At 42.3% G+C, this 17,928-nt stretch overlaps 2 protein-coding genes and 2 long non-coding RNA genes across 8 annotated transcripts in view; 1 reads left to right on the top strand and 3 right to left on the bottom strand.

Annotated features, from left to right (window-relative positions):
• The window catches only part of LOC109297767, a 6,022-nt gene extending 5,927 nt beyond the window's left edge, over positions 1-95 (bottom strand). The window contains exon 1 of the long non-coding RNA XR_002097406.1: positions 41-95. This is a non-coding gene — a long non-coding RNA (uncharacterized LOC109297767). The remainder of the gene's footprint in view (positions 1-40) is intronic.
• Positions 1-8,983, top strand: part of TRAPPC13 (trafficking protein particle complex 13) — a 46,528-nt gene extending 37,545 nt beyond the window's left edge. For 2 of the 4 annotated variants that reach the window (XM_019517787.1, XM_019517784.1), the window contains 5 exons: positions 332-465; positions 3,270-3,468; positions 6,625-6,725; positions 8,384-8,531; positions 8,646-8,983. In XM_019517787.1, coding sequence (XP_019373332.1) covers positions 332-465; positions 3,270-3,468; positions 6,625-6,725; positions 8,384-8,531; positions 8,646-8,753 — 690 coding nt within the window. In that variant the 3' untranslated portion in view covers positions 8,754-8,983. Of the gene's footprint in view, positions 1-331; positions 466-3,269; positions 3,469-6,624; positions 6,726-8,380; positions 8,532-8,645 lie in introns of all 4 variants that reach the window. The other 2 variants (XM_019517785.1, XM_019517783.1) reach the window with 1 other exon arrangement.
• The window catches only part of LOC109297768, a 240,968-nt gene that overhangs the window by 100,391 nt on the left and 122,649 nt on the right, over positions 1-17,928 (bottom strand). The window lies entirely within an intron of this gene.
• SGTB (small glutamine rich tetratricopeptide repeat containing beta) overlaps positions 12,183-17,928 on the bottom strand; it is a 42,710-nt gene continuing 36,964 nt past the window's right edge. Inside the window, exons 8-10 of one of the 2 annotated variants that reach the window (XM_019517788.1) lie at positions 16,944-16,981; positions 16,617-16,715; positions 12,183-13,888 (exon numbers count right to left, since the gene is read on the bottom strand). In XM_019517788.1, the coding sequence (XP_019373333.1) occupies positions 13,777-13,888; positions 16,617-16,715; positions 16,944-16,981 (249 nt within the window). In that variant the 3' untranslated portion in view covers positions 12,183-13,776. The remainder of the gene's footprint in view (positions 13,889-16,616; positions 16,716-16,943; positions 16,982-17,928) is intronic. The other variant, XM_019517789.1, reaches the window with a different exon arrangement.

The following is a 17,928-nucleotide window of genomic DNA, read 5'->3' as shown; positions in this document are numbered from 1 at the left end:
GCATTGCAATTCGCTAATCTTTACTTAACTTGGATAGAACTTGGGCTGTTGATGAAAGCCTTAGGAAGTTATCATACAACATCTTGTAAAGGAATAGTTGGAGCAAGTAGAACTATCCCACATCCATTGTTTGGCAAGGTATAGGTTGACTAACACTTTGCTCCTATTAATTATATTGGGATGAAATTTTTTTCCCTTGTATTAATTACTGTAACTTTGATTTGCAGGCATGAACTAATATACATTTGATGTTTTTTTTTCAAGCAATAAGACTGAACCATGTTTAAAATTCTAATTGCATCTTTATAAATTTGCTTCTCTGCTTTTTCAGACAGACGAAGTATTTCTGGAAGCTCAGATTCAGAATATTACAACCTCTCCAATGTTTATGGAGAAGGTTTCATTAGAGCCATCTATTATGTACAATGTAGCAGAACTAAATACTGTCAACAAAGCTGGGGAAAGGTAAGCTTTTTAAAATCAGGGAGCATATAGTTCAACTTTGAAACTATGATGCTCTATTAAGTAGCTTTCTTAAAATAAAAAGTATTCAATTAGCATAAAGTGAATAGTTGTAACCCATTTGTGAACCAGAAGAGAGTTTAGTTATGCCAAGGATTATTGAGTATCTACCATGGCAAGTGGTAGGGAATGAGGAAAGGTGCTACACAAGTTTTCAAATAATACGGGAAGTTGGCGGTATCCCAGACTTGCTTCTGACACTGTAAACAAACAAACAACCTTGAATGTGTTACTTATTAGGCCTGTGTGAGTCGGCAGTGATCCGATCCGGAGCTCTGGACTGGGTTTCCACCTCGATCTGGCCCAAGTGGCTCTGAAGCTTTGGAGCCGCCTCAGAGGTCCAGCCATAGGGTATAATGGGGGAATCAATGAAATATCTATAACTTCGTTGGTTTTTGTTAGATTTGGATGAAACTTGCCGGGATGGTAGCCTCTGCTGAGAGCATGAAATCTGCCAAGTTTCAAGAAGATTGGTGCAGGAGTTTGGGGGGAACTGTACCCAATTCTTGAAAGCCAAACTCTTGTCACGTCTATGTGTTACAACACCTGGGGGGGGGGGGTCAAAACTGCGGGGCTGATGGCTCTTACTGAGTCCACAAAGCCTGCCAAGTTTCAAGATCAGTGCAGGGATTTGGAAGGAACTGCACCTCAAGCTGCAGACAAGCAAAACTTGTGCCATGGATGACACTGTGTGTTAAGGTGCAGCAGGGTGGCAGCTGCAGGGGTGGTGGCCCCTGCTGAGGCATCCCTGCACCCCTGGCTGCTGACAGACAAAACACCTGCCAAGACTGTCTCTGTCTTGGGGCAGTTGATTGTCTGTATTGATTCTTTCCTCTCCTTAGCCTCGTTTTGTAGGTGCTAATTGATGCTCGTTAAGTAGTTATGTAGTAGCTAGGTCCTGTGTATTGAGCTGGTCCTGGAGTGAATCATGATTGATTGACAAGGTTCTTTGGGTGAATCTGATATCTTTTATTAGACCAACTTAAATAGTTGGAAAACAATTTTCAAGCAAGCTTTTGGGTTCAGAAACCCTTCGTCAGGCTAAGGAAGTTGGTGTGTACTCTTCCTGGATGGAATGAAAAGTAAAGAAGCCAGGGGCTGGGCTGGTATGCATACAAGATGGGTAGTCAGTGAAAATGTAGATGGTAACTGGTAACACAGTAGCTTAGCAGCCAGGCCTGTAGTAGTGTCTCCCAGGCCTCAAGACAGACACAGTCAGTCCCACAACACCCATGGCATGAGTTTGCTTGTCCACAGCTTGAGGTGCAGTTCCCCCCCCAAACCTCTGCACCGATCTTCTTGAAACTTGGCAGGCTTTGTGGCCTCAGTAAGAGCTACCACCCCTTCAGTTTTCACCCTGCTACGTTGTAACACCTAGACGTGACATGAGTTTTGCTTTCAAGAACTTGGAGTACCGTTGCCCCCAAGCCCCTGCACCGATCTTCTTGAAACTTAGCAGGCTTCATCCTCTCTGTGGAGTCTACCACCCCGGAAAATTTAATCCAAATCGGACAAAAAACAACAAAGTTATAAATACTTTGTTTCCCCACTATACCCTATGGCCAAATCTCCGAGGCCGCTCCAAACTGCTTCAGGAAGCTGAACAAGGCAGCGCTTCGATCCAGACATACTGCTTTGGACCGCAAAGCGTCCAAAGCTTCCCCGGATCTGAAGCTCTGTCTGAAGCTTCGGACAGCCATATTACTTATTTGATGTGTGTAGTAAATGGAGCACTGCTGTAGATACTTGTTTGAACTTAAAATGAAGCTAGTGTTTAACACTGTTTTAACAATGCGTGATATTTGAAGTGTTCGTAATATTCTCCCCCCCCCAAGTCCTGTACAAAACATGTCAAACTGAATTAAATTAAATCTCCCTCTCAAAACTAGTACTAGTGTCATCCAAAGACTGCTTGTATAGAAACGTTGTCCAGAAACTAATGGGCAGAGGATAATAATTTTAGCAAAACTGATTCTCCTTCCCAATACCCCCTCCCCATGTAAATATGCTCCTGAAGATTACCATGCTACAACTATATCACATTAGTACTTGAATCGTGAATCATTCTCTGTAATTGCTGTTTTGACACCACCTCAGTCTGTTTTGCTTGTTTTCTTTTTTCCTGTAAGGACAACTTTTAGCCCTAAATGAAATGCCACATGAAAGGCAGGGTAGATTTGCATCTTATAGACTAGCCAAAGTCTGTTGGTCTATCTGGTCTATAAGGTGCAAACCTACCCTGCCTTCCACTCGACTTAAGACTAACGCGGCTAATTATAGGCATGTCTACATGTTCATTAAAGTACCATAATTGTGGCACATTAAGTTAGTACCCATTATTAAAGGTAATACAGGTATTTATTACAGGTAAATTACAGGCATTGCCTGTAATAATGGGTACTAACAATTATAATACATAATTATGGCACATTAATGAACATGTAGACATGCCTACAGTTAGCCATGTTAGTCTGGGCTACCACGCATTAGTGCAGATGAACTTTTTGTGTGATGCTTAATGCGCAGTGGACTAAAGCTACTGTACATTAAAATGGTTTTTGCCACCCATGCTAACACATAGTAGAATTAGTCCAGTGCTCATTAAGCATCTCATGTAGATGTGCCCTTTGTCTCTAAAATGTCACAGAGTATAAATAATTATGTTTATTTTAGACTTTAACAATAATCTAAGAAAACTGTTGAAACCAACTATTTGAAAATTGAGGTGGTCTTTCTCTGTCTCTCAGCATGTCTACTTTTGGCTCAAGGACTTACTTACAGCCTATGGATACTCGTCAATATTTATACTGCCTAAAACCCAAGCAAGAATTTGCAGAGAAAGCTGGAGTGATTAAAGGTGTTACAGTAATTGGTAAACTAGATATTGTGTGGAAAACAAACCTAGGGGAACGAGGAAGGTTGCAGACCAGTCAGCTCCAAAGAATGGTGAGTTGTCATAATTTGGAACATCCATTTTCAAAATTACCAAATACAAAATCTGGATACTTTTGCTGTGACTAGAAAAAATTGTTTACAGTATCTATCTCTTCACTGAACTCCTTACAAATTCAGCATCTTTATATTTCTTCACACACATTCAAGAAAATTAAGAGCGGATATTCTGAGGATATTTTCAGTGAAGTGTGAAAAACAACGTTCCCTGAAGTAGGTGAACAGTAACACTACCTCGCAAACAAAAAGCTTGAGAGTTGAAGTTCCTTTCAATCTGTGTAATAATTTTGCTTTGTTTGGCATGTAACATGGCTGTTTTAGTGACATCACACAACAATGGAGCATAAATTTAGAGGCACAAAAGTAAAACATTTAATTTAGCAGAGTCGGAAGAACTAATTTCTTGAATGAAGTGGGTCAACTGTAGTTGCCAGCAAGGCTGAGGAAGGAGACAAGCAGCCTACAGTAGTGGAAGAACAGGTTAGGGATAACTTGGAACCGTTCCATTTCTCTAAGTTGGCAGAGCCAACTTTGTTGCAAAAAGCCAATATCATACTGGGCTGTGTTAATAAGTGCGTCATTTTGTAAATCAGGAAAGTGATTTTCTTGCTCTATTTGGCACTGGTGAGGCCTCACTTGGTAAGTACTGTGTCCAGTTTTGGGCTCCTCACAAGAAATAATTAGAGTCCAGTGGAGAGTGACAGAAACAATCAACTGGAGGCCTGGGAAATAAGATTGATGAGGATAGGCTGCAAGAACTAGAATCACTGAGTTTGGAAACAAGAGAAAAGTGAGCAGGGATTTGATAAGTCTCCAAAGCCAAAGGGTGGCTTTGTGGAAGATGGAGATAGTTTGACCACAATACCTATTTTCATTAGACATTCTCTGTGATGACAGGGGATGGGACAGGGAGCAATGGCTTTAAATTGCAGCAAGGGAAATTTCAGGTGGATGAGGAACTTCCTCAGTTTGAGGGTGGTTAAGTATCGGAACAGGCTACCGAGAGGCTGTGGAATCTCCATCCTTGGATGTTTTTCCGAGAGTGGGTTAAACAGGTGCTTGGCTGGGATGGATTAGTCAGGGATAATCCTGCCTGGAGCAGGGGGTTGGACAAGATGACTTTGTGAGATTTCCTTCAGCCCTACCCTTTTGAGTACACTAGAGTGCAGTTATTACTTCCAAAAATCTCTTTTTAAATATGGCACCTGCCATCACCAGGGATCCTGGTTTTCCCTAATAATCACAAATTCTCTGATATAAAACCCCCCAAATAGCAATTAAAATAAGAGGCCCCCGCCCTGCCCGAAGGGGCCCCCAGCTGCCAGGGCTACGGAGCCCACTGCAGGTTCAGGCTCCCACCCTGTTGCCCTCCTCCTGGGCCTCCGCAGGCTGGCGTGTGCAACCCAATGCTGCAGGGAACAGTGGAGCTGCACTGGGATCTCCTTGTCGCTGCCAGTGTGTCGCCAGGACAGTGCAGAATCCACCACGCGCAGGGAAAGCAGCACGGAGTTGTGCTGCTCACTGCAGCCTTGCGCGCGAAGAACATGTCACCAGGGCTGGGGGCACCTGTACTCCTCAGATCTGTGCATGGGGTGGGCATGGGTGCATGTGGCCCGCTGCCAGCTCAGGCTTCCGCAGTGCTGCTGTCCCCCAGCTCCTCTGCAGCCTGGCGGGCGTGACCCAGCACTGCAGGGCAGAGCATGGCCACACAGGAAAGCTACTTGCCACTGTGAGCTCTGTGCTACCCTGGTGACATGTCCTCCGCTCGCAGGGCAGCAGTGAGCAGCACAACCCCACGCTGCTTCCTCCACACATAGGACACATCAATGGCAGCACAGAGCTTGCAGAGGCAAGGAGATCCATGTGCAGCTCCACTGTTCACAGCAGCACCAGGTTGCACACACTGTGCTGCAGAGGCCCTGGAGGAGGCTCAGCAGGGCATGAGCCCAAGCTCATAGTGGGCAGCCTGCCTCCACCCCTGCCCCAAGCACAGATCTGGGGAGGCACAGGTCTCCCCTGTCCCTCTGGGAGTGTGCGCAGCAGCATGGAGCTGCCTCTGACCCCCAGTCCCCAAGGAAACTGCCCACAACCCCATCCCACTCCCTGCTGGGGCCCTGTGGCCATGCGTTGCAGCCCTGGGCCCCTAGCCCCATGCACCGCCTGGCTGAGCAGCATCCCCCTACCCCCCAGCTTACCTGTGGCAGCTGCTCTTCAGTGTGCCTGGGGCCATGTGCATATACATACACATGGTGCCCCCTGAAGGCTGGAACTCTGCCAGCCTCCAGGGAGCTTTTTGCAAAACTGCAAAATCCATGGGTTCCTCTGCTAGAACGAGAAATCTGAATTTTACTGTGGTAAGTGAGGGGGGACAAGGGGAGGATCCGTGTCTTACTCCATTTTTCCATGGGAACCAATACCCAGCTAGCTGGCTATTACACAGATGTACTGTTTAAGAGCATATGGATTTACACATGCTTCCTTGAATAATAAAGATAACTTTTATGCCTGTTTTGCCTTGCAGAGCCAACACAGGAAATTATATTCTATACCCCACTCTATGCCTCAAGTTTACAATTGTTTTATGTTCTGTAAGGGCCAGTCATACAACTGCACAGCATCAGTTCATTATAAGATGCTCATAGTTCAGCCCTTTTCTATTGATCAGTCTGTCCACATCAATACACATGATGAAATGGGTTTTGACCTACACTCTTGATGGATGAAATAATTTCTACTTCTTTTGCCTTATGATCTTCAGATGGCAGACACTAATACTGACCTACTTTGTAAAGTTTTTGCATCTGTTAAACTAAAGTGCTCTGTGACTGAACTGGTATTGTTAGAGTGATGTTGTAGCTGTGATGGTCCAGAAATTATATGAAAGGCAAAGATTTCTTAGGGTGGTATCTTTTATTGAACTAAGTGCATCGTTGGGATGGAGTTAGACAAGCTTTTGAATGCAAGTCATTCACCTAAAGAAGAAATGTCTTGCATGGAAAGCTTGTCTAATTCTCCCCTAACTATGCAGTTGGTCCAATAAATAATGTTGCCCCAAGAAATTCTTAGACAACATTAAAACTTAACAGCACCACTAACCTTCAGCTTCACTAGCAATCACTTGAAATACTATGTGTTTCTGTATCTTCTCAGGCCCCAGGTTACGGTGATGTCAGGCTTTCCTTGGAGACAATACCAGACACTGTAAATCTAGAGGAACCTTTTGATATTACATGTAAAATAACAAATTGCAGGTAATGATATCAAGTGACTTTTCTTCAGTTTTGAATGGAAAGGTTATTTAGGTCCTTGCTGTCACCTACAGTGAACTTGAACTATGCATCTGGACATTGGGCTAGGTACAAATGTTCAGGGAGGCTAGATAGTGTTAATAATGGCCACCTGATCTGACTTAGTTTTCCCAGGTGTGAACCTCGCACTTAAATTGACCTAACTAGGGATTTAAGTGCAAATTGTACAGAAGTTCAGGATCATTAGATGAGTCTAAAAATGGCCGATCCAGTCTAAGCTAAGTTGGACTGTCTTGGAGGGACGGTTAAATCATGTCTGGAGAAACACATCTAACTGAAATTCTGTAGTTCCCAGTGCAGGCTGGGACTGGGAAAACCCAACCAACTGGCTCCAGCTCCTGGGCTGCACTTTTCCAACCACTTCCCCTTCCCATAGCAGCAGGCTATTTTTTTGTTTTAGCCCTTCACTCCTTTCCCAGACAACTCCCCACAAACCCACCAACCCCAGCCCCCCATCCTGCAAGATGCTCCTGATGCCAGTTTTACTGGCATTTGCCAGTGCCAGCAGCCAATCAAAGTAAGGTGGGGCAGAGGGAAGCAGGGCCTGGTTGTTCATCTAGGGGTGGAGGGGCATGGAACTAAAAACAGCCCCTGGACTGGAGGGGGAGAGTCCCCGTGACCCTCATAAACGTTTCTAGTTCCCCTGATCCTGCAAAACCCTGCCAGACCCCACCAGCTCCCATGGGTCCCACCAGCCCCTGCGCCCCCATCCCTCCAAGCCCCCCATGGGCCCTGTTTGCTACCTTGATCTCTTTCAAGCCCCCTCTCTATCCCAACTTACCTTAGATTGGGTATCTAAATGCCCTCTAACCTCCCCAGATGTCTATACACACCCTTTTAGACCAGCTTCTACAAAAGCTGAAAGGTTTGTCAAATATTGCTCCCTTGTGCTATATCACTTTGAAATATATCATTTTAGTGATAAATGATCAGAAATAAATCTTCCAAGGGATTAGCTTGGTACTGCTTGGTTTATGATGTTGGCAAAGATTGATGATGGAATGCCTTGAGATTTTAAATGCAGTTTTGTATCTTAATGTGTGTTTAACAGCATAAGGTTACAACACATCTTAAGTCTTTTAGTCTTAGATAACCTTCAATTAACTAGCAGTAACTTCCTTAAGACTAAACTTTTCAGTACTAGTTTTAACCTCCACATAGTCTGCAGCATCCAGAATCTCCATGGGCAATATCCAAGTGTTGCTTTTGAAATCAAATCTTTATCTAAATCTTAAATATAAAATTTTCTTTGGACTTGGTACATAACAATCTCATTTACAACAAGCTTGTGGAAGTCACTTTAAATTAAAGAATGTTGTTCTGGGTATTACCTGAGGAAATTAATTAGACTGCATTTCCTCATCCTGGTAGGCTCATCCCTAATGTAATCAATATATTAATATTCAGCAGAGTTACTGTCTTGTTTTGCAATTATGTAATAATGACTTAATTACAGCAGTTCATAATCTTAATTTTTTTAAAAAGTATTTTAATCAATGGTTAGTTTCTGATGAGCACTGGTATAACTATCAAGCTACTGTACTAAAATCTTCTGTGAGTGAGAACAAGGATTTTTCTTATTCTTCGGTTTCCTCTAGCAGTGAAAGGACTATGGATCTGATACTGGAAATGTGTAATACTAATTCCATCCACTGGTGTGGAGTTTCAGGAAGGCAACTTGGAAAGCTACACCCCAGTTCATCCCTCCATCTTGCACTTACACTATTGTCTTCAGTGCAGGGACTACAAGTAAGACCTCACTGTTAGCAATACAGTCTTGTTTATAGAGTGGGTATTTTATAACAGCAGTTCGTAAGTTTTCTTACTAATAACATTTGTACAAATCTTTTTTTTTCCTATTAGAGTGTCTCTGGCTTAAGACTGACAGATACGTTTTTGAAGAGAACATACGAGTATGATGATATTGCACAAGTCTGTGTAGTTTCTTCAGAAGTAAAAGAAGAAAGCTGAAGAAAAATCCTGTAATACTTCTGCTCTGGTTTTAGACCAACTTCCTACATCTTACAGCTGAATGGCAGGCAGCCAAATGTTAAAAAAAAGAACCATACCCATCCATAAACAATGCAAGCATGTTTATTTAACTTTCTTCTCCAAGCATTTTTGGGATGTTTTAAAATATGTTTTAAAGAGTTAATTATATATATTGTATCTATTATTTGACAATAAAGCCTTTAAAATAATGTCTAAGAATGGAGCTTTGTCAAGTTATAATGCACTACTGTATGGAATATTCAGCCAGTTTAAAGACTACATGTTATCCATGTTCTGAAATGGCTGCCATGACTGTAGCAATGACCATCAACCTACTTGAACCTGGAGAGACTAGTCCCTAAGTGACACATTCTTGTAGTAAAAGTCTCACTTTTGCCCCCTCTCTCAATGGCATACCTTGGACTGGACTGCACTATGCAGTTTCTCTCTTTTTGCTTACTCACACATGCTTGTCCATCAGTTTTCCCTAGATTTCTTGCTTACTATGATGCTTCATATTCAAATCAGTAACTCTGATCTTTATTACAAAATATATAAATTAATTTGAAAAAGTTAGTTGCTGAATGTTTGATAAAGATTACACTGACCCTCCCCCTTCTCACTCACTCCCCCTCTCTCCCCCCTTTATTTTTGCTGATATTTTACATAGGTAAATGTGGAACTGTTGCAGTTGTGGGTCTTTACAGCCTTAACAAAGGCTTACATTTACCATTCTTAGTCAAGCATTCATAAATTAGGAAATGCCAGACTAAGACTGTCAGTGTCACATTAAATAGATGATGGATTGCCTTGATATTTAAATGCAGTTTAAATTAAAATTGCCCCCTCCTCCTTAAATCCTCTAGTACATCATGATACAATTCTTAACTTTGTAGGCCTGTGTCTTATTCAATATGCTGAAATAACACTCACTAACAAACTTCTATCCAATATTTTTTATCCTTCACTGTTCTATGTGGAATCTTCTGGTATTTTTAGCCATTTTAAACTCTAGCATGTGTCTTAACTATGCACATGGTGTGACCTGAGACACAAAGTTGGACAAGTTTGGGTGTTTTCAGAGGTGTCACAAAGCACATCCTGGCACAGTAGTAGTCACACCACCAAATCTAGTCTCTTTAGCAAAGCAAGAATAGAATTTATTAAAGCCATTAGAATTTACCAAGGTTCAGTTAACTTTTAAGAATAATATTTTCTTTGTCTTTTGTTCTCACAGAGGCTGAACTTTTTTCAGAAAACTTCAGCCAAAGGAAGGTCCCCAGCATGAAAGGCTTCAGCCCAAACTGGATGAGTTGAGCAATATTGAAAGCAAGGTCTTATGAGACATGGCAGGCAACCTTATAGCAGCTGTTGTGAGCAGACTTGCCTATAGTAAAAAGCAGGGGGGAGGTTCTGCTCATTGACTTGTTACACTTGTTAACAATGTAGAAACTTAGAAAATTTGTCAAAATTGCTAGTCATACTTAATGAGTAAACTCATGTTTAATGTTCAACTCCTTTCAAGTCAAATTACTTGCCCAATGAGTTAGGCCAGCAGTTCCCAAACTCTTGACAGATTATGAACCATCAATTTAAAATGATACATTTTGTAAATTTTTCATTTCAACTGTAAGTACCACCAGCAAATTTTTCTCATATAAAGTAATTCTAATAAATCTGTTAATGTGTACCACTAGTGGTATGCATACCACATATTGGGAACTGCTGAGTCAGGCCATGTCACCAGTCTCTTAACTGTTTAGTGCTAAGAGTATTTTTTTTTATTCTAAAAAGTCTCAAAGAAAGCAAGTACTATCTTCTTTTTAGTACTGCTTAAAATCTTTGGCTGCTTGCAGACTTTACAAAAAAAAAGTGCTTTACCGGAACCAGCAGCATGTTACTTCAACCTGGCTCTGCAGCATCTCTATAGATCAGGTGCTTCAGTGGGGCTTTGACACTTCTAGCTAAAGCTGATTTAATCAGCTGTTAGATGAAAGTTCCAAAAAGCCCCACTAAAGCATCCGATCTATGCAGATGTTACGTGAGCCAAGTCCAAGTAATGCACTGCCTCTTCTGGACATGCACTGGGCTTGGCACGCGCGTGCGTGCGTGCAGTTTGTTTTTTTAATGTCTGCAAGCAGCCATTGCTATTAGGCCAATCTATACAAGAGGTAATATAGTATAATGAATGAAAGGGAAATGCTATCTACTATAAGTTTCTTGTACCAATTTTTAGCAAATCCTATAGTTTGATGTTTGTCTTGTCGGGAAAATGCTTGGAAAGTTAGGTCCAGCCACTTCCTTTGAGAAGTTGCCTTGCCTAGTTCAGAGGTCAAATCAGAAAATATCTCCATTGACATGGCCTTCTTCCCCCTAAGCCTGCTGAATTAAGTAAATGGCATTTCACTTCCAAATAATGGTGACTTTTACATTTGTCCTTTAACATTACCTCTTGTATGAACCAGTGTCAAACATACCTGCAATTTTTTTGTAATGTGACTTTGTTAGTCAGAATGAAAGGCCACAACTTCTATACAAAAATAGTCACTTATTTTCTAAAAACGCTGTTAAAACTAAAACTTTAATCTCCTTTGTAACAAGATTCTCATGCTCTTTAAATTCAGCCTGTAGCTGAAACTGTGGTTCCAGTCTTAGTCTCTTTGCAAATTATCTCCTTTCCATAAAACACACCAAGCCAAGAATGTAAGGTTGCCTTACACTTCTTTTTCTTCCTCCCATTCAAATAACCAGCCTGTAGGTTCAACTGCTTGAGCTAGGGTTAAAAAAACCATACACAATACCCTATATGTCCCTTCTAAGCTGCAGTTGAATACAGAATAGAATGCCCTCATGTAATGCAATGTCTAATCTCTGTCAAACTGAACAGAGATAGGTAAATCAAAACTATACAGAAAAACTGAAAATAACTTTAGTTTATGCCTATCTTCATACAGAGCCAACAGCTTTAAGGAGATGGAGCTGTGTTAGTGTATAATTTGTGGTAGAAGATGCAGAAATGATGGACAAATCAGCACTAGCATCTCCAAATAGTAGGATAGATTTTCTTCATAAATTGCAGATACAATTCTCTTTCACCATCAACATAAATGATCAAATTTCAGGTCAACAAGGGAAGTTTTAAATGCACCCTTGACTATGGATAAATCACCTTGGTAAATGAAGTAGAAAGTATTATCATGCAAATAATTCAGTTCTGTGCTGAAAGTGTGGTTAATATATTTAATAAAGAGAAAGGTATTTTGCCAGTAAACAGAAGAAAACAAACATTCCTATACAACCCTCTCTGAAAATTCACATCTTAAGAGAATGTCAAAAAATGTGTTCTTTTCTCTTCTCCAGGGATTAGCATGTGGTTTTGCTGCTGAACTAGTAAAAATACAAAACCACTTAAGTTTTAAATGCACAATTATTTATTACATTCTGTGATAAAGTATATTGTTAATCTCAAATTAAAGCAGTACTTGTTTAGATTGTGGTTTACTACTTCAGTTTCAGTATGAATTGTTCAAAGTAAAGTGCAATTACATATTGTAAGACTCTCCTCACCCTGTGATTATGTCATATGACTTTGTGAAACAATCTAGGCTGTTTAGGACAAAACAGATTTTAGCATGAATGAACCCTTTGTTCCTAGATGCAAATTTTGTTCCTGGAAACAAAGACTTTAAATGACAGCTATTCTCACTGAGGAATGTCAGTGTTGTGGGTTTTTTTGAAGCTCTAAAGCCTCCTTCTGTTTATATATTAAAAAGAATAAATGTTTACAGACTGCACTGTGTCAACTGTAGCATGCTCTTGTTGGGGTAGCTAAGGCCATCAGAACTATAGCAATTATTTTTGTTATGTAAACCATAAGCTAGAGTAAGATGGTTGCTCTTAGCTTTGTAATATGCAAAAACTGAAGTTGCCAACAAACTATAAGGATGGTTTCAAGAGTACATTATCTAGCTTCCCTGGTAACTGCTCCATTCCACTTCCATCAGGGCTGGCTTCCCCAGAACCAACTCATCTAGGCAACAAAATATTTTGTAGATGCAGGCAGAAAGCATGAATAATTATCCAAAACAGTAGTATCCATATATGCATGAATAAAGAAGTTTTCAGTACTAATTACTTCCACAGTCATATGACCAGTTTAACTAGTCACAGTTAAGGATTTTTATGTTTAAATATATATACAGAGAAGAAAGCATAGCTTGCCATGCCTATACCATTAGTGCCATAAGAGACCTCCAGGGCTATCAAGATGGTTTTGGAGCTTATGTGGCAGTAAAAATTTCTAAGCCTCCTACTATAATCCTCTTTCATCCACTCTGTCTCTCTGCTTTCAGTACATTCCTCTCATAGTTCAGTTTTTCTTTTACTGTGCAATTTTTAATTCTCTCTAGTCTTTATCTGTCCACTTGCCTTCCTCCTGGTAACACTGACAAACATATTGTGCTGGTAGCAAGAGCCTGAAACAAGTAGGAATGTTTTGCAGTCATAGGACTGCATTTTAGGTAAGTTTTTCACATCTACGTTGAACTCCATAATCTCCACAGGAATGTCACATAGAGAAGGCTGCCTGCTTAGGCTGTTGTTTCACAGCAGAGCCATCCACTTCTTCATTATCTAACAATGTACCCCTTATGCAATTTTTAGAACTAAATTACTATGCAAGTATGGCAGCAACCAACAAAGCAATATTCCTATCTTCCCACTCGACAGCCCTGGAAATCATTCTAACACAGCCTGAAAATGATAACAATTTATATGCAGAGATTTTCATAAGTCACTTATTCTAGTTACTATGTAGTAATTTACAAAGGATTCACTATACATTCATGATATGTTCAAATTTGTGTGCAATGGATCTGTTTAACAGATTTATTATTGTTTACAGAACACGCACAAGATTTTCCAAGCAGAATCATTACAATGGTGTTTTTGCTACTAACTACAATATAGCTTTTGAGTTCTATAAACACATGCCTTCTTTAAGTCAGGAATGCTCTTCAGTGCTGCCACTGAAAGATCTGCTCCGGACATGATTTCTCAGTTGCTCTATAAGCTCTGGATTCTGTTGCTGTATCTGTTGCGCAAACTGTTGTCCCCTGTGTTGAACAGTTTTACATAAATCAGCAAAACATCTGCTAAGCAGTATCCATAAAAAACAGAATGCCTTGTAAGAACTGGAAGCTGATGTACTTAAAATTAACCTTAAGAATAGAAATAAGATCATATTCATAAAATTACGGGTTTTTTTTAAGTTGGGTTCTCTTTCTAGTGGCAGCTGGGCAATTAGGTCCAAGGAAATTATTTTAAAAACCTGTTTTCTATCACTGGTGAGCAGCTACCAGTAACTTACTGTTGCATATCTGTACTGGGAAAGGAAGCTACTTTTGAATGGCTACTTTTGAATGGCTGCGCTCCTTTTTTGAAGAGAAAACCTAGTCAGCAAATAACAGGAACTTGTTCTTCTGGCCAAAGAATCTCTCCTGAGAGTTTCACAGAGAGATTCCGGCATCTCTTGTGAACGTGAAGTAGCATGGTCCGCAGCAGGACTATCCAATTGGCTGCCTGTAGACCACACGTGGCTCACAAGGGGTTAAAATGAAGCCCGACTGCTGCAGCAGCAACCAGGGTCTTGGGGCTCCCTCTCTGTCCTCTGGCTTTCGCTACATGCCACCACCCCAGGGGGCAAGACGGGGTGGGACAGGGCAGTCCACGCCAGGGAGCACCTTTATGGCATGGTGCAGCAGTAGACTTCACAGCCAGGCAGCTGAAGGTGATGTAGGGTAACCAGGTGTGTGGGGGTGGCCCCCATGGCATACAGCCCCTGCTGGTGTGGCCTGTGCAACCCCAGGTGCTTAGCAGTTGGACAGCCCTACTCTACCCTATATATGTAACATCCAGTTTCACACAGAAGTTTCATTTGACCAAATAACACTTATCTGAATCAACCAGGCATAGAGCACTAAGAAGTTGAAAATAACATGTAAAAATAGGTATGATACCTGTTTGCTGGGACAAGCACTTAGGCAAAATCTGCTTCTTCATTTTGTCCAAGCAGCAGCAATTTACTAGGGGACCTTTAATTTGATGAGCGTTTGGCTAGAAAGTTCACCTTCTAAGGGGAACCTCCTTCTGCCAGAGTTATTCACACTTGCTGGTTGGAACAGGAATTACAGAGGCCAGGGCTATGGGGCCAGGAACTGAGCTCCACAGCCCTCTGCCTCCAGGAAGAGGCAGCGGCTGCTGCTGCAGCAGAGCAGAGCCCGGCTCCCCCTCACTGTGGGCTCGGGGGGGGAAGAGGGGTGCAGTGGGTGTGACAGCGCAGCCTAGTTCTGCCCTGCAGTGCCAGTTCACACCCACTGGGCAGCGGAGGCCCCGGGGAAGGGCAGCAGGGCAGAAGCCTGAGCCCACACCACAGTGGGCAGCCTGATCCTGCCCCATGCACAGAACTGGGAGCATTTCCCCCATGCCCCCCAGGAGTGGGTGCAGCTGCGGGGAGCTGGCCCTACCCTGTCCCCTGGACAAGCCGCCTGTGGCCCTGTCCCACTCCCTGCCAGGACACTGCAACCACAGTGCAGCCCCATGCCCCAGCCCCAGCCCTATCCCTACCTATGGGGGCCTCACTCCCTCCCCGCCAAGTACCTACAGAAGCTGTTCTCCAGGCTGCCTGGGGGGCATATGCACATGGCGCTCCCTGCCTGACTGCCCTCCTCCCACTCACTTGTAGTCCTGTGCAGGCTGGAACTCTCCCAGCCTGCAGAAAGCTCATTCCAAAACTGCAAAATCCACAGGTTTCTCTGTTAAAATGAGAAATCTGCATTTTCTTCGGGTCAAGGGAGAAATCCACATTTTTCTCATTTTCTCAGAAATGGAAAACCCAGATCCTTACTAATTACATGCCCAGGCAATTCCAGGTAAAATGGACCTGGCCCTGACTGTCAGCCCCAGGTGCAGGGCTGCAGCACCTGGCTTTCAACTTATTGGTGCAGAAGAAGTCTGAGATTATGATTCCAGGTTCCCGTTGCACTGGCAAATAGTAACAGTTTAATTAGGATCTGACCCCTGATCTTAAGATTGTACCTGTGGCATGGCATTAAATGCCTGTGTGCCTGTCTCTTAAGGCTAATCTGGAATTGTCTGCTGCTGTAGAATCAAACTGCATGCTTGTTAAGCAGTATTTTCCATCAATTATATTACATGTGGGCTATACTGTGTGCTGGCTTTCAACATGTGGGCTTACTGTGTGGGACTATCAAACTCCAACAGGTTTGATTCTTACTGAAAAGTTGAGCTTTATCAACTACAGTTGTTTGAAGCAACAGCTCTCCCAATTTAAATGTGAGCAGGCTAAAGGCAGATTATTTTCAATTGGGGGCCCCCAACTTTGGAACTAGTTGCATGCCCAGAACTGAAAACATGCAACTTTGAGCAGGACCTGTTTATTTTCATTGCTTTTCCTCAACTAAGCGAGGCTTGAGGAAACAAGTCTTTAGCTATGGGGAGCTCAGAACTTACGGAGTAGGCTGATGCATTGCTATTCAAAAGTAAAAATGTACAAGGACCTAGGCATTTCAATAGATACTTTTAATGAATGGGTTAAAAAAGAAATTGTGCAAAAAATGAAACAACACCATGTCATTGTTCAAACTGAATCTAGTGTGCAAAGAACATAAGCAACAAGATAATAGAAAGTAAGACCTGCTATTTTCAGTTTTAATTTTCTAAGGTTATCAGACAAGGGGAAAACTAATAAACAGCTGTCCGTTAGTACAGAGTACTGCTATAAATGCAAAGAAGTTAAAATGGTAGATACATCCAAATACTCACGCATGTATGAGGCTTGACAAGTCAGTTAGGCCACCTACACCTGCAGCAGGACCACCAATGGCATTTGACATCATCCCTGACATTCTGGAAGAGTTAACACTCCATTGGTCATCATACCAAGTCATAAACAACAGTTCTTTGCTTAACTGTGGTAAAAAACGAGGGTGAGCAATACAGGAAGTTATTCTGTACTAGCTCTAATTACTGGGGTGTGGCTGTGAAGTCAACAATAGCAAGAATGCTATGTAAAAGTTTTAGAAATATGTTGTTCTCTGCCTTAGTTTTGCTAACTCAGACACCAGTATCCCATTTTTTATTCATACTTACAATTGTTGAACTTGAGGGTTCTGCATTAAGCTTGCTGCCTAGAACAGATAAGATGCATCTCAAGTTATAATGCAATGAGTATTTAGGTATCATTGTGGGAGACATTAGAAACACAATATACACGTGTTTTATTACAACACATTAGCAAAATTAAGATCAATAGATATACAATCCTCAACAAAACTCATTATAGAGGTGATACAACGGGGAGACAGAGGGTTCCTGTTACTTTAAGAGAATGCAGCAGGCCAAGATCACTGTGTGAGGCTGCAACAGCAGGAGCACATGCTTTAATTAAAGGGGAAACTCCTGTGTATGGCTGAGTAGCCACATGACAAAAAGGGGGCAAGGCTTTGAGGCATATAAACCCAGGGCCTGAGCCAGAATGAGCAATCAGACCCTGCATGCTGAAGAGAGAAGCTCCTGCCAGTTCAGGCTGGTGAGGAGTTAGTGCTATAGTTCATGGCAGGTGCTCCCAGGGCAGAGAAAGCCAGAAAGTGGGAAGGTTGCCTGGCAGTAGTATGACCACCCAGAGGGGAGACTTTGAGTTTAAAAGCAGTTGCCTGATTTTGTTACATTTGTTTTAGACTGGAGGACCGGAGGCACTCCAGATTTTCACCCCTATCAAGGGCAGGCTCCAACCAAGAGGGCCAGGGCCTGAGCCACAACAGAGAGAAAGTGGCTCTCCAGCTGAGAGGTCCAAGGACCCAAACAGAGCAAGATGGGCCAAGGGCCAGACCAGGCTGAGACTCAGAAGATGGGCCAGAGGAAGTGGACCTAGGCTGGCAGTCAACAGCGAGGGTAACCAGCAAGCTAAAGCTAAAAGGGCTGAAGCCCATACAAGCTGATGTGTGGATCTAGAGTAATATCTGCAGGGCATAAGCATGGCCGTAGAGACAGGAGGCCTAAATAGCCCTTAAGGTGACTGGTCCTCTGGGGCACTGACAGGGGCAAGAGGAACCCCCACTTAGGGTACTGAAGAAGA

Source organism: Gavialis gangeticus, unplaced genomic scaffold, assembly GCF_001723915.1.
Source record: "Gavialis gangeticus isolate Ggan-Ray unplaced genomic scaffold, GavGan_comp1, whole genome shotgun sequence".
In the NCBI taxonomy this organism is placed as follows: Eukaryota; Metazoa; Chordata; order Crocodylia; family Gavialidae; genus Gavialis; species Gavialis gangeticus.
Note: the sequence above shows the minus strand (reverse complement) of the source record. Positions and strands in the feature narration are given on the sequence as shown.